Here is a 15,508-nt window from a genome sequence, read left to right on the forward strand (position 1 = left end):
GCCCCTGAAGAGATATAGTATTGCGATGAGCTATATGACTATACTTCTGATTCTAATTCTCAAGAGGAAAGTTAAAAACCTCAGCTGTAAGGTCACTGAGGAGGCCCAACAGTGACAGGGGGATCGTCTGAATGGGAATGACATGCAAGGATGTAATATAAGCATTTTTTGGCACTGGCTAGCAGACCACAATTTCTACATTCAGGTCTTAAATCTGTGGCATGCGATGTTTGTAAAGTGAAAATTTCACTAATGTGTCAGGCACATTGTCTACTAGCCCAGTCTGAAAAGTACTAGCCTCGGGCTAGCTTAATTTCCATCCCTGCTGACACTTCTAACTGACTTCACAGGCCATTTGATTAGTCATGTACAACAGATGCACTCATGGAACAAAACTGTTTAAAAAAATCAAAAATCAAACTTTATTTTTCACATGCGCCAAATATAAGTGTAGACCTTACCGTGAAATGCTTACTTACAAGCCCTTAACCAACAGTGCAGGTCAAGAAGAGTTAAGAAAATATTTACCAAATAAACTCAAGTTTAAAAAAATAACACAATAACATAACAATAACGAGACTACATACCTGGGGTACCGGTACCGAAGTCAGTGTGCGGGGGTACAGGTTAGAGGTAATTTGTACATGTAGGTAGGGGTAAAGTGACTATGCATAGATAATAAACAGCGAGTAACAGCAGTTTACAGAACAAATGGGGAGGGGGGTCAATGTAATTGTCCGGTGGCCATTTGATGAATTGTTCAGCAGTCTTATGGCTTGGGTGTAGAAGCTGTTAAGGAGCCTTCTGGTCCTAGACTTGGCGCTCCAGTACCGCTTGCCGTGCAGTAGCAGAGAAAACAGTCTATGACTTGGGTGACTGGAGTCTCTGACAATTTTATGGACTTTCCTCTGACACCGCCTATTATATATGTCCTGGATTGCAGGATGCTTGGCCCCAGTGATGTACTGGGCCGTACACACTACCCTCTGTACCGCCTTACGGTCAGATGCCGAGCAGTTGCCATACCAGGCGGTGATGCAACCGGTCAGGATGCTCTCAATTGGTGCAGCTGTATAACTTTTTGATGATCTGGGGACCCATGCCAAATCTTTTCAGTCTCCTGAGGAGGAAAAGGTTTTGTCATGCTCTCTTCACGACTGTCTTGGTGTGATGTGGACACCAAGGCACTTGAAACTCTTGACCCGCTCCACTACAGCCCCGTTGATGTTAATGGGATCATATTTGGCCGGCCTTTTCCTGTAGTCCACGATCAGCTGCTTTGCTTTGCCACATTGAGGGAGAGGCTGTTGTCCTGGCACCACACTGCCAGTTCTCTGACCTCCTCCCTATAGGCAGTCTCATTGTTGCCCGTTGACCAGGCCTACCACTGTTGTGTCATCGGCCAACTTAATGATGGTGTTGGAGTTGTGTACCCACGCAGTCATGGGTGAACAGGGACTAAGTACACACCCGAGGGGCCCCGTGTTGAGGATCAGCATGGCAGACGCGTTGTTGCCTACCCTTACCACTTGGGGGTGGCCCGTCACGAAGTCCAGGATCCAGTTGCAGAGAGAGGTGTTTAGTCCCAGGGTCCTTACTTGATGAGCTTCGTGGGAACTATGGTGTTGAACGCTGAGCTGTAGTCAATGAACAGCATTCTCAAATAGGTGTTCCTTTTGTCCAGGTGGGAAAGGGCAGTGTGGAGTGCGATTGAGATTGCATCATCTGTGGATCTGTTGGTGCGGTATGCGAATTGGAGTGGGTCTAGTGTATCCGGGAGGATGCTGTTGATGTGAGCCATGATCAGCCTTTCAAAGCACTTCATGGCTACAGATGTGAGTGCTACAGGGCGGTAATCATTTAGACAGGTTACCTTCGCTTCCTTGGGCACAGGGACTATGGTGGTCTGCTTGAAACATGTAGGTATTACAGACTCAGTCAGGGAGATGTTGAAAATATCAGTGAAGACACTTGCCAGTTGGTCCACGCATGCTTTGAGTACACGTCCTGGTAATACATCTGGCCACGCGGCTTTGTGAATGTTGACCTGTTTGAAGGTCTTGCTCACATTGGCTACCGAGAGCGTCATCACACAGTCATCCAGAACAGCTAGTGCTCTCATGCATGCTTCAGTGTTGCTTGCCTCGAAGCGAGCGTAAAAGCATTTAGCTCGTCTGGTAGGCTTGCGTCACTGGGCAGCTTGCGTCTGGGTTTCCCTTTGTAGTCCGTAATAGTTTTCAAGCCCTGCCACATCCGACAAGGGTCAGAGCCGGTGTAGTAGGATTTAATCTTAATCCTGTATTTGACGCTTTGCTTGTTTGATGGTTCGTCTGGCATAGCAGGATTTCTTATAAGCATCCGGATAGGTATCCCACTCCTTGAAAGTGGCAGCTCTAGCCTTTAGCCCGATGTGGATGTTGCCTGTAATCCATGGCTTCTGGTTGGGATATGTACGTACTGTCACTGTGGGGACGACGTCATCGATGCGCTTATTGAAGTAGCCGATGACTGAGGTGGTATACTCCTCAATGCCATTGGATGAATCCCGGAACATATTCCAGTCTGTGCTAGCAAAACCGTCTTGTAGCGTAGCATCCGCATCATCTGACCACTTCCATATTGAGCGAGTCACTGGTACTGCCTGCTTTAGTTTTTGCTTGTAAGCAGGAATCAGGAGGATATAATTATGGTCAGATTTGCCAAATGGAGGAAGGGGGAGAGCTTTGTATGCTGCCCTACCAAGCAAAAAGGCAGTAACTTCTCATTTGGCTGAAAATTAGTTAATGTAATTTTTGCTACATTAAATACATGCTTTATCATGTGGACAAGTATCCTGCCTCTATTGTATTGTGTTTTGGAAAAATGGAGGTCACTGCAATAAGCTACTGTGAAGCCATGGTAAATAAAAGCAGTTCCACGCTATGAGCAGTTACTGCATTTTTACTTGGTAGGGCAGTATGCATCTCTGTGTGTGGAGTAAAGGTGGTCTAGAGTTTTTTTTCCCTCTGGTTGCACATGTGACATGCTGGCAAAAATTTGGTAAAACTGATTAATTTTCCCTGCATTAAAGTCCCCGGCCTCTAGGAGCGTCGCTTCTGGGTGAGCATTTTCTTGTTTGCTTATGGCGGAATACAGCTCATTCAATTCTGTCTTAGCGCCTGACCCCGTCTGTGGTGGTATGTAAACAGCTACGAAAAATACAGATGAAAACTCTATAGGTAGATGGTGTGGTCTACAGCTTATCATGATATACTCTACCTCAGGCGAGCAATAGCTTGAGACTTCCTTAGGTATCGTGCACCAGCTGTTATTTACAAAAATACAAAGTCTGTTGCCCCTTGTCTTATCAGACGCCGCTGTTCTATCCTGCCAGTACAGCGGGCAACCAGCAAGCTGTATGTTGATAGTGTCGTCGTTCAGGCACGACTCTGTGAAGCATATGGTATTACAGTTTTGAATGTCCCGTTGGTAGTTCAATCTTCTGCATAGGTCAACTATTTTATTCTCCAAAGATTGCATGTTTGCTAGTAGAATGGAAGGAAGTGTAGGTTTAATTGGCCCCTTTTTCTCTGCCTCCTCTTCATGCAAATCACGGGGATCTGGGCCTATTCCTGAGAAAGCAGTATATCATTCGCGTTGGGCTCGTCAGACTTGTTAAAGGAAAAAAAGGATTCTGCCGGTCCAGAAGTTATTTTTGGTCATAAGAGATGGTAGCAGCAACATTATGTACAAAATAACTAAAAAAAAATACGTTCCAATCAATGCAAATAAACAAACAAAAAAGCACAATCAATATATTTGAGAGATATAAGCTTTTTGTGAGTATGGAACATTTTTGGTAACTTTTATTTCAGCTCATGAAACATGGGACCAACACTTTACATGTTGCGTTCATATTTTTGTTCAATATAGATCAGGGTTTTCCAAACTCGGTCCTGCCCCCCTACACAGCGGATTCAACTAATCAAAGATTGAGGATGAGTTTGTTATTTGAATCAGTTGTGTACTGCTTGGGCAAAAAACCAAAACGTGCACCCAAGAGGGGCCCCAGTACCGAGTTTGGGAAACCCTGATCTATATTGAACAAAAATATGAACGCAACATGTAAAGTGTTGGTCCCATGTTTCATGAGCTGAAATAAAAGTTACCAAAAATGTTCCATACTCACAAAAAGCTTATATCTCTCAAATACTGTGCCCAAATTTGTTTACATGTTATTGAGCATTTCTCATTTGCCAAGATTATCCATCCACTTGACAGGTGTGGTATATCAAGAATCTGATTAAACAGAAAGGTGCACCTTGTGCTGGGGACAATTAAAAAGGCCACTCTAAAATGTACAATTTTGTCACACAACACAATGCTACAGATGTCTCAAGTTTTGAGGGAGCGTGCAATTTGCATGCTGACTGCAGGAATGTCCACCAGAGCTGTTGCCCACCCAACGCCATAAACATTGTTTTCAGGAATTTGGCGTTGTATGGGAGAGCGGTTTGCTGATGATAATGTTGTGAACAGAGTGCCCCAAGGTTGCGGTGGGGTTATGGTATGGGCAGGCATAAGCTACAACACATTTTATCAAAGACAATTTGAATACACAGAAATAAGGTGAAGAGATCCTGAGGCCCATTGTGAGGCAACGTTTTTTAAAGGTATCTGTTACCATCAGATGCATATCTGTATTCCCAGTCATGTGAAATCCATAGATTAGGGCCTAATTTATTTATTTCAATTGACTGATTTCCTTATATGCACTGTAACTCAGTAAAATCTTTGAAATTGTTGCATGTTGCGTTTAGTTAATATTTCACTCATAAACAAGTGTTACTAACTCTTGCAAGTACGTATTCAAATAACTAAGAATAACATAACAACATAAAATAGGTTAGCTATTAAGGACGTAAAAGACAAATGACATCGGTAATTACAACACCATGACACATTTGGCCACATGTTGGCGCCAAATGACAATAAATTCTTCCCGCCGTCCATATATAGTTTGCATGAACAACGATCGCCTTAATTTACTGGTAATTGCTTTGGAAGACTGTCCCTATTGCTTGTGGAGATATGCTCTGATGAAGGTCGACTGAACGAAAGCTTTTTTGTAAGAAATTAATATCTGACAAGAAGTGTGTGGAGACGTTTTCCTGTTTTTGTTTTGCCTGCTGCGCCTTCACTAATCGATTTTGGATTAGTCTTTAGAAAATGTGTTACTTTTTTATCAATCTTTATACAATATAATAAAAAAAAGAAGACAACCTGATGTTGGCTACAGTGATTGAATACACTGTAAATACAGAAACGTGTATTGTATTGTTTTAAATGACCACACTGTGTGGATGTCAATGTTAACTGGATGCAGAATAGACCAAATGCCTCCATGAGGAAGATGATTGGTCCAATTTTTCCGCTCACCTCTGGTCCTGGCCGGTTCCCTGACTTTATTAGCGTAATAGTTTGCGTAAGAGCTTGGGATGAGCATCGTACATAAATATGGAGCAGGCATCCAAGAATTTCAGAATCACTGTCACGAGGAGTGAGCTGTAGTTGGCTGGAATTTTACACCGGATTGCGATTCAATAGAATCTTTCGGAATGAATAAAGTAATCTGCGTTGTTTTGCTCTCTAACGTCTGGATCTATTTCTGCGAAGGAGGTGAGAATATTTATTTTGAGAGTCTTATAAATATATTATATTGTGAAAATATTGTATATGGCTTATTAATAATAGTTTAGAATTATACTTTTACATAAACGTGTCGATTTATCTGAATTGCTGTAATACAAATTCGAATGTTTGTAATGGAAAAAAGAGATGAATGGATACAATAATACAACTTTGTATAGCATTCTAAACTTTTGCAATAAATTTTCAGTGGACCCTTGCTGTGCACAACCATGTGAAAATAGGGGTTTATGTAATTCAAAAGGCTTCGACGACTATGAGTGCGAATGCACAAGAACTGGATATTATGGAAAGAACTGCACAACTCGTAAGTGAAACATTTTTAGGAGGTCTAATACAAATTCCATCGATATTATGTATATCATTATTCACGAGGAGTATTCGATATTGTTATTATAAATATTTCCTATTCCCTCTCCACTCTGCAGCTGAATTCCTAACATGGATAAAGATATCATTGAAACCAGCCCCGAACACTGTGCACTACTTCCTTACACACTACAAAGGGGTGTGGAATGTCATCAACAAGATCAGTTTTGTGAGAAATGCTATCATGAGCTATGTCTTGACATGTAAGTTGAAATAATATCACATTTTTGATAGATCATGAATGAAAGACTGTTGAGTCAACGTATTATTTGGATATACCTGTATGATATTTACTGATATGGGAAGGGTGGGGAAAAAGAAAGAAATTAACGAAATATGAGTGAAAAAATACATGATAAATATTTTTCAGTCAGAAGTCTTACATTAAATTTAATAGATTACATTATTAGCTCACTTTCTGAACAAATTAAATAATGTTGCTCTCTGCCTCTCTATTTCATAGCCCGCTCACATTTGGTGGACAGCCCACCGACTTACAATTCTGATTATGGCTACAAGAGCTGGGAAGCTTACTCCAACCTGTCTTACTATACACGGACCCTTCCCCCATTGCCAAAGGGCTGTCCTACACCTATGGGAACTGCAGGTAAGTGAGCTCCCTCCTAACCAGTCTTTTGGGATTCCTTTTCTAAGACCATGGAAGCCTTAGAAATTAACTTCAGACCTGTTTCTAAATAATTCACACCAGTCAAAAGTCACAGCCCTCAGAAGTTTCCAAAATGAGTCTGAATGATATGGCAGTCAAATTAACATAATAATAACTGTCGTTAGTAACCAAATAAGTATTTTGTTGAGGTAGGACCCCAAGTATTTTGCTAACATCGCTCCTTCTCCTTATAGGAAGAGCCGTGCTTCCAGATGCCAAGCTTGTGGTGGAGAAGGTTATGTTGAGGAAGCGGTTCATTCCGGATCCTCAGGGTTCCAATCTCATGTTCGCCTTCTTCGCCCAGCACTTCACCCACCAGTTTTTCAAATCAGACTTCAAGAAAGGACCAGCTTTCACCAAAGCCTTGGGCCATGGCGTAAGTCTAATTTACAATACACAACAAATAGTGGGCCTGTCATATGAAAATAGTTTTCCAATTTGTTTCATGGTTGACTTTAACTTCTAGGTTTGGAGTGTATGTTTGGACTCACTCTTTACCTCTGTGTTTCAGGTGGACTTACACCATGTCTATGGAGACACTCTGGAGAGACAGCACAAGCTGAGGCAGTTCAAGAATGGCAAACTAAAGTATCAGGTTGTGAATGGCGAGGTCTACCCCCCATTGGTAAGGGAGGTTGGGGTCGAGATGCACTATCCACCCCACGTGATCGAGGAGCACCGCTTCGCTGTGGGCCACGAGCTTTTCGGCCTGGTCCCCGGTCTCATGATGTATGCCACCATCTGGCTGAGAGAGCACAACCGCGTCTGTGACGTCATGATGCAGGAGCATCCCGAATGGGACGACGAACGCATTTTCCAGACCACACGCCTCATCCTAATTGGTGAGTTATCAGTACTAAAACTGGATACACCTACTGTGCCTACTGTACTGTCTTAGATCCTTCAGGTCCTTATAATGGTAATCATATATGATCAAAGTGAGGCAATGTTTGAGTGTTTTAGAAACCGTACAATGCATACAGATTAAAACAGCTCTGTGAAAAACAGATCAAAACACTATATTTAGTGGGTGTCAGATATTTATTGAGCAATATCTCACTAACCTCATCTCTTCCTTCCTTCCTTCCTTCCTTCCTTCCTTCCTTCCTTCCTTCCTTCCTTCCTTTCTTCCTTCCTTCCTTCCTTCCTTGCAGGCGAGACCATAAAGATCGTGATCGAGGACTACGTCCAGCACCTGAGTGGCTACCACTTCCAGCTCAAGTTCGACCCGGAGCTCCTGTTCAACCAGCGCTTCCAGTACCAGAACCGTATTGCAGCTGAGTTCAATACCCTGTACCACTGGCACCCACTAATGCCTGACACCTTCAACATCGAGGGCCGCGCCTACACCTACCCCCAGTTTGTCTTCAACAACTCCCTGGTTACAGAGCACGGCATCAACAACCTGGTGGAGTCCTTCACCAAGCAGATCGCTGGAAGGGTGAGTTGTCTAGTGTACATTGGGGTCCCATGGGAAGCAGTGGTGGAAAAAGTACCCAATTGTCATACTTGAGTAAAAGTAAAGATACCTTAATAGAAAATGACTCAAGTAAAAGTGAAAATAACGCAGTAAAATTCTACTTGAGTAAAAGTCTAAAAGTATTTGGTTTTAAATATACTTAAGTATCAAAAGTAAATGTAATTGCTAAATTGAACTTAAGTATCAAAAGTACAAATATTTTCAAATGTATTATATTAAGCAAACCAGACAGCACCATTTTCTTGTTTTTTTAAATTCACTGACAGCCAGGGGCACACTCCAACACTCAGACATCATTTACAAATTAAGCATGTGTTTAGTGAGTCAACCAGATCAGAGGCAGTAGGGATGACCAGGGATGTTCTCTTGATAAGTGTGTGAATTAGACCATTTTCCTGTCCTGCTGGGCATTCAAAATATGAAGAGTACATTTGGGGTTTAGGGGAAATGTATGGAGTAAAAAGTACATACTTTTCTTTAGGAATGTATTGAAGTAAAAATTGTCAAAAATATAAATAGTAAAGTACAGATACCCCAAAAAAACTACTTAAGTAGGACTTTTAAGTATTTTTATTTAAGTACTTTACACTACTGATGGGGAGTAGTGGGAATGGGGGGGGGGGGGGGGGGGGGGGGGGGTGGCACTCCACACTGGAACATCCTTACAGCAATGGTATTTCATTGAGGCCTAAGTGACAACTGTTTTGTCACAAATAAACAGAGCTGGTTGGGGAATGGTGTGTTTTCAATCTCAGTATACATCCAATGTCAAATGTTAGACGTGGTAGTCCTTCCTAAGTGAACAATTCCCAAACTTCTGATACAGCTCCACTAATGAATCTTGATTCCTATTGGTTCCCAGGTGGCTGGTGGGCGTAACCTGCCTCCTTCAGTAGTGGGCGTGGCAGCTAAGGCCCTGGAGCACAGCAGAGACATGCGTTACCAGTCCCTCAACGCCTACAGGAAACGCTTCAACATGAGGGCCTACTCCTCTTTCGAGGATCTCACAGGTGAGACACACATCTTAAAGGGATAGTTTGGGATTTTGTCAATGAAGCCCTGCATCTACTTTCCCAGAGTCAGATGAACGAACCCGTGGATACCATTTTCCAGAGACATAAAATGGTATCCCCATGAGTTCATCTGACTCATAAAGGTCTTAATTGCCAAAATCCTGAAGTGTCCCTTTAATATTGCTATTTATTTATCCTCAATCTAACTAGGTGAAAGGTTTTATTTAATAAGCACAGGTGCATGGCAACTGAAGTAGTGCCTGGAAAAAGCGACAGGATTGGTTCAGTTGTTTTGTTATTGGCATGGTTACTACCTACATGGCAGCTGCTGATATAGAGGGTGGGCAGGGAGTGGCTGCCGCCTATTATACCCTGCGGGTGTATTATTAAAGTCTGCACATGTCAATCACATACACATTTACACTCTCACGTGAGATTCACACAAGGTTCAACTGTACTGTGTCTATACTTGCATCATTGAGTTCCTATAAAGACCAAAACACAGACTTGTCATAGCATGCACCTTTCCACTGGCCCCACCTGGTTGAATCCAAGTTGTTTTCACGTAAGTTCAATGAAATTACGTTGAACCAATGTTGAATTGACGTCTGTGCCCAGTGGGTTGTTCGTTTACTTTTTATTTTGTGAGTGAAGGATTTAATAGACGTGTGTGACTAGCAATGACTTATATATACACTAGATGACTGATAGTGCCAATATGGCCGGCTGGTGGCTTCAAAACCTTACAATGGCCAATACATAGCTTCAGCAATCCAGGGTTTATTTACATCATTGGTGACTAGCAGGCTAGATTTATTAACCCTTTGTTGTTCTGTGGGTGTTGCAGGAGAGAAAGAGCTGGCTGCAGAGCTGGAGAGTCTATATGGAGAAGTGGATGCTGTGGAGCTGTACCCAGGCCTTCTGGTGGAGCGCCCCAGACCTAACTCTGTCTTCGGGGAGACTATGATTGAAATGGGCTCCCCTTATTCCCTGAAAGGTCTCCTGGGAAACCCCATTTGCTCGCCGGAATACTGGATGCCCAGCACGTTCGGAGGGATTGTGGGCTTTGACATCGTCAACACTGCTTCATTGGAGAGGCTGGTGTGCAGCAATGTCAAAGGTCCTTGTCCTATGGTGTCTTTTCAAGTGCCAGATTTTTTTAGAGTGTTTGAGCAGGCATCAGCCAACGCAAGTGAGACACACCCGAGTGATGTGAACCCAGGTGTTCTGCTGAAAGAAAGGACTTCCGAGCTTTAAAGAACTAAAGCAATAGGTTTTATTCAAATACACATAGCAGTGTCTAGTGTTCTAAAGTTGCTCTCATTTTAGGTCGTTTTGCTGTATTTAAGATTTTATTGTGATATTTGCAAGCAAAAGGGCTTTATTTTGCTGCAGCAATTATGACATTTAGCATGGCAATATGCAATTATTTTGTCCAATTTGTTGCAAAACTGCACTGACGAGAGAGAACATTTGTTGACATTTGGCTAAATTGAACCATATTATGCTGTAAATGTGCGTGATTATCTGAAATTGCCAGGCCTCTTTTTGTACTGCAGTGTTGGATAATTTGTATGCAATAATATTTCGATGATTTAACTGTTTTATGAGGAAATAGTGCAGTGATGGGACAAATGTATCAATATTATAATTTGGGATTGCGGAATCCTTGAGGGACTTATTTAGTTATTTATTGTTTATTAATTTATGTATTTAATATTTATTAGTGTATTGTTGATTATTTAGTTATGATTATGTTTTTAAATATGAAAACTGTTTACTCATTTGTAATGCTTAACATGAACAAAAGTAAGTTAGTTTTCTCTGTATACACTGTGAAACTTGAAGGAGTTACATGGGGCTGTTAAGAGCATTGGGCCAATAACTGAAAGGTCGCTGGTTCAAGTCCCCGAGCTGGCAAGGTGGAAAATCAGTCGTTATTCTGCCCTTGAGAAAGGCAGTTAACCCCCAACAACTACTCCCCGGGTGCCGATGATGTAGAAGTCAATTTAGGCAACTCTCTGATTCCAAAGGGTTGGGTTAAATGCGGAAGACATTTCAGTTGAATGCATTCAGTTGTGCAACTGTCTAGGTATCTCCTTGCTTAAAGCAAAGACCTATCCGAAATACTTTTATGTTGTTTATTGTCTGTCTAGAACTTGAACTACCGCATGGAAAATCAGCTGGGGTGTATTTGTCAGTCCTTTTTTTGGGTCAAATATAATGTTATTGCAAATGGAGGAAGTGAATATTTGTGAGACTGTATTATTACAGAGTGAAATGAATGAATGCAAATTAATCACACTAATACAATTCTTGGTAAATTGATTGTCTTTTAATGCTTTCTTAAGTGCCATACCATTTTAATTGGAATGTAAATTGTGACTTTACTGTTATAAAAGGGGCAATCTGCAGTTCAAACAACAACAAAGTGGACACCCTGCCCCAGTTTTTGGTAAACAGCTGAGGGATGGGGCTGGATAAGTATAACCAGTTTTAAATTCATAGATAAAGCTATAGATGCAAGGACTGACCATCCATGAGATCAAAATGATAGTTTTAACCATGTTTTGAGGCTAGATACTGTTATTACATTGTTAACAAGCAATGCAACAAATTAAACATGCTTACAGATGAGGTTTGGTAATTGAACAAAGCTCATGAGGAATTAATAAGTTATATTCTTCAAGAATCAATGTGTACATATCATTAATAAAACATTTAAGAATGGACGTAGGAATCACAGATTTCCCCTTTAACATGGTTGCATATAAAAAATAATTTGCCCTTCTGCCTGTGAATAAAACAAGCTAAATTTGACATTGCATTTATTATAGTGCTTTATTTATTAAGAACCATTAGTCCTTCTGGGCTAATATTCTTGGGATTGTAGACACAAAACTATACAATACAATAGAAAAAAATCAACATTGTAATGAGTGGTCTTCTCATACCCAGACCACTCTAATGAAACTAGCTAGAATGATGCTGTTGCTTAATAGATTTAGAAGGGAACAGAGAACATCCCTTTCACTTTAATGTAGTCTGTCATTCTTACTCATTTCAAACTTTCCTTTACTCATACAGGGATTCACTTTAAAGTCTGAAAGGCGTTTGCCCATCTGACAAGTCAGGAGTATTTTTTGGGTTGGCTGAAGATTGCTTGTCCAAAAATGTGAAATGCTTTTTACTGGCAGAAGTGCCATATATTGCCTGGCGTTCACCTATACATACAGTAGGGGAGGAATCAGAAAGATAAGTACTGGATCAGTACTGGATAAACTTGCACAATTACCATAAATGGTTTGTCTTTCACTTAAACAATGGGAGGAACCAGAAATATACGTTTTAGGCTACTGGAATTATTTGCAGTTTGGCTGTTTTAACTATAATTGTTTTATCACCGGCCAAATGGGGCAATCTCAGAACGGGCTCAACTGCTCAGTTGACTTGCCCCAGCCAATAGGGCAACGCTTAATGTCAATCCCTGCTTATATCAGTAACTTGCAACTTGGATTCTAGTTTATGAAGTTTTGGCTCAGCCACTGAGACTGGGTGCCAACAAACCGTTGGACAAAGGAAATTAATACACAGCCACATGCCAAGTTAAATAGTGTGAGCAGCCATAAAGGAAAATGTGAACAATCCAAATCCATTAGCAACAAGGACTTCATTATAATCCTGAGAATTTTATATGGGAATTTATTGGCATTTTATTTAATTTGTGTTACTTTGATATTGGTCAAATGGAGGTAAAGGTTTTGTGGGTGGTTTTGCTATGTTATGGTATGAAACCAAGTCTATCAATCATGACAGGTCTATTTATTGTGCTTGAAACCCATCACAGTGACCATATACTATCACAATAGTGGCATGAGAAATAATGTCAGTACTGAAGATGTCTTGAAAGTTAAGGAGCCTGTAGTCATTTTAGAAGGGGAAAGAAATGTGTAGGAGTAACAGTAGCCTGGGTCCAATATCTGCTTGTACTCTTGCCAACTCCATTGCTGTCATTAACATGACAATTCCATAAGGAGTTATCAAAAGAGATACAAACTGGCACCCAGGCTAGCCTAATGGTAGTTTGTACACAACATGACACAAAAAAAATGTATTGTGATGACATACTGTGTGCATTGGGACAGAAGCCTAACGCCTAGCTTACCTGTCACACATTAAGTCACGATGCCGAACTTTCTGGGTATACAAGGAGCAGAACATAGGCATCCTATTCAGTGTTTAATAGATTGTCTATGGTATCACCTGATTTGCCCAATTAGTGCTTGCGTTGCGTAATTAGTGCTTGGTTTGGTTGGTGCATAGTTTTGGATCATAAATTCTCTGCTGACCCAACTGGGAGGCTGCAGACTGCTGCCAGCTATTTGTGTGGGCAGCTGTATCTGGTCTCAGAGCATTTTGTATTATTCTGTACGTAAATCTGAGACACTCCTTTTTAGTATGATATGTTATGTATGTTATGTATTAATTTATGGATGTCCATCACCCATTTTGTATTACATGTTACAAATGTGCAAAAATCTATGATATTTTACAAATTCTAGCTAGGTTGCTAACATTAGCTAGCTTGCTAACGTTAGCTAGGCTAGGATTTAGGGTTAGGGTTAAGGTTGGGGCTAAGTTTAGGAGTTCGGTTAAATGGTTAAGGTTAGGGGAAGAGTTAGTTAAAAGGGTTAAGGTTAGGGTTAGGGTTAACTAACGTGCTAGGTAGTTGCAAAGTAGCTAAAAAGTAGTAAGTAGTTGAAAAGTTCCTAATTATCTAAAATGCTAAAGTTGTCCATGATGACATTCGAATTCGCAACCTTTGGTAACCCTCTGTCTTATGTAACCATACCAAAAGCAACATATCATACTAATTTGAGTATGCCGGATTTACATTTACTATGTTACTTCTAGTCTATGAGACAAGGCTGGGCAGCTGCAGCCGCCACTGGTTACTTCTACTATCAGAAGGCCCAGAAGACCATCAAACCCAAGGAAGAGGTCCAGGTGATTTACAATGAGAATAGTAAGCGCCGACAGAGATGGCCGCCTCGCTTCACGTTCCTAGGAAACTATGCAGTATTTTTTTTTTTTTTTACGTGTTATTTCTTACATTGTTACCCCAGGTAATCTTAGGTTTTATTACATACAGTCGGGAGGAACTACTGGATATAAGAGCAACGTCAACTCACCATCATTACGACCAGGAATACAACTTTCCCGAAGCGGATCCTCTGTTTTGCCCACCACCCAGAACAACGGATTGGATCCCAGCCGGCAAACCAAAACAACAACGCAGTAAAAGGGGCAGACGAAGCAGTCTTCTGGTCAGGCTCCGGAGACGGGCTCATCGCACACCGCTCCCGAGCATACTACTCGCCAATGTCCAGTCTCTTGACAACAAGGTTGATGAAATCCGAGCAAGGGTAGCATTCCAGAGAGACATAAGAGACTAACGTTCTTTGCTTCACTGAAACATGGTCGTTACAGCCACCTGGTTTCTTCACGCATCGCGCCAACAGAAACAAGCATCTTTCTGGTAAGAAGAGGGGCGGGGGGGGGGGGTATGCCTTATGATTAACGTGGTGTGATCATAACAACATACAGGAACTCAAGTCCTTATGTTCACCTGACCTAGAATTCCTCACAATCAAATGTCGACCAAGAGAATTCTCTTCGATTATAATCACAGCCGCATATATCCCCCCCCCCCCCCCCCCCCCAAAGCAGACACATCGATGGCCCTGAACAAACTTTATTTGACTCTATGTAAACTGGAAATCACATGTCCTGAGGCTGCATTCATTGTAGCTGGGGATTTTAACAAGGCTAATCTGAAAACAAGACTCCCTAAATTCTATCAGCATATCGATTGTGCTACCAGGGCTGGTAAAACACTAGATCATTGTTATTCTAACTTCCGCGACGCATATAAGGCCCTCCCCCACCCTCCTTTCGGAAAAGCTGACCACGACTCCATTTTGTTGCTCCCTGCCTATAGACAGAGACTAAAACAGGAAGCTCCCGCGCTCAGGTCTGTTCAACGCTGGTCCGACCAATCTGATTACACGCTTCAAGATTGCTTCGATCACGTGGATTGGGATATGTTCCGCATTGCGTCAAACAACATTGACAAATACGCTGATTCGGTGAGCGAGTTTATTAGCAAGTGCATCGGCGATGTCGTACCCACAGCAACTATTAAAACATTCCCAAACCAGAAACCGTGGATTGATGGCAGCATTCCCGCGAAACTAGAAACATGACCGAATACAAACAGTGTAGCTATTC

At 41.6% G+C, this 15,508-nt stretch overlaps 1 protein-coding gene across 1 annotated transcript; it reads left to right on the plus strand.

The window, feature by feature from the left end:
- The first annotated feature begins 5,346 nt into the window (after nucleotides 1-5,346).
- LOC139375975 (prostaglandin G/H synthase 2-like) lies at nucleotides 5,347-11,545 on the plus strand. Its single transcript, XM_071117965.1, has 9 exons — nucleotides 5,347-5,658; nucleotides 5,879-5,995; nucleotides 6,117-6,260; nucleotides 6,521-6,664; nucleotides 6,919-7,100; nucleotides 7,236-7,566; nucleotides 7,879-8,165; nucleotides 9,067-9,214; nucleotides 10,065-11,545. Exons 1-9 carry the CDS (start codon nucleotides 5,598-5,600, stop codon nucleotides 10,472-10,474), a joined length of 1,824 nt encoding a protein of 607 aa, XP_070974066.1. The 5' UTR covers nucleotides 5,347-5,597; the 3' UTR covers nucleotides 10,475-11,545.
- Nucleotides 11,546-15,508: the final 3,963 nt, after the last annotated feature.

Source organism: Oncorhynchus clarkii, chromosome 20 (assembly GCF_045791955.1).
Source record: "Oncorhynchus clarkii lewisi isolate Uvic-CL-2024 chromosome 20, UVic_Ocla_1.0, whole genome shotgun sequence".
Classification (NCBI taxonomy): Eukaryota; Metazoa; Chordata; class Actinopteri; order Salmoniformes; family Salmonidae; genus Oncorhynchus; species Oncorhynchus clarkii.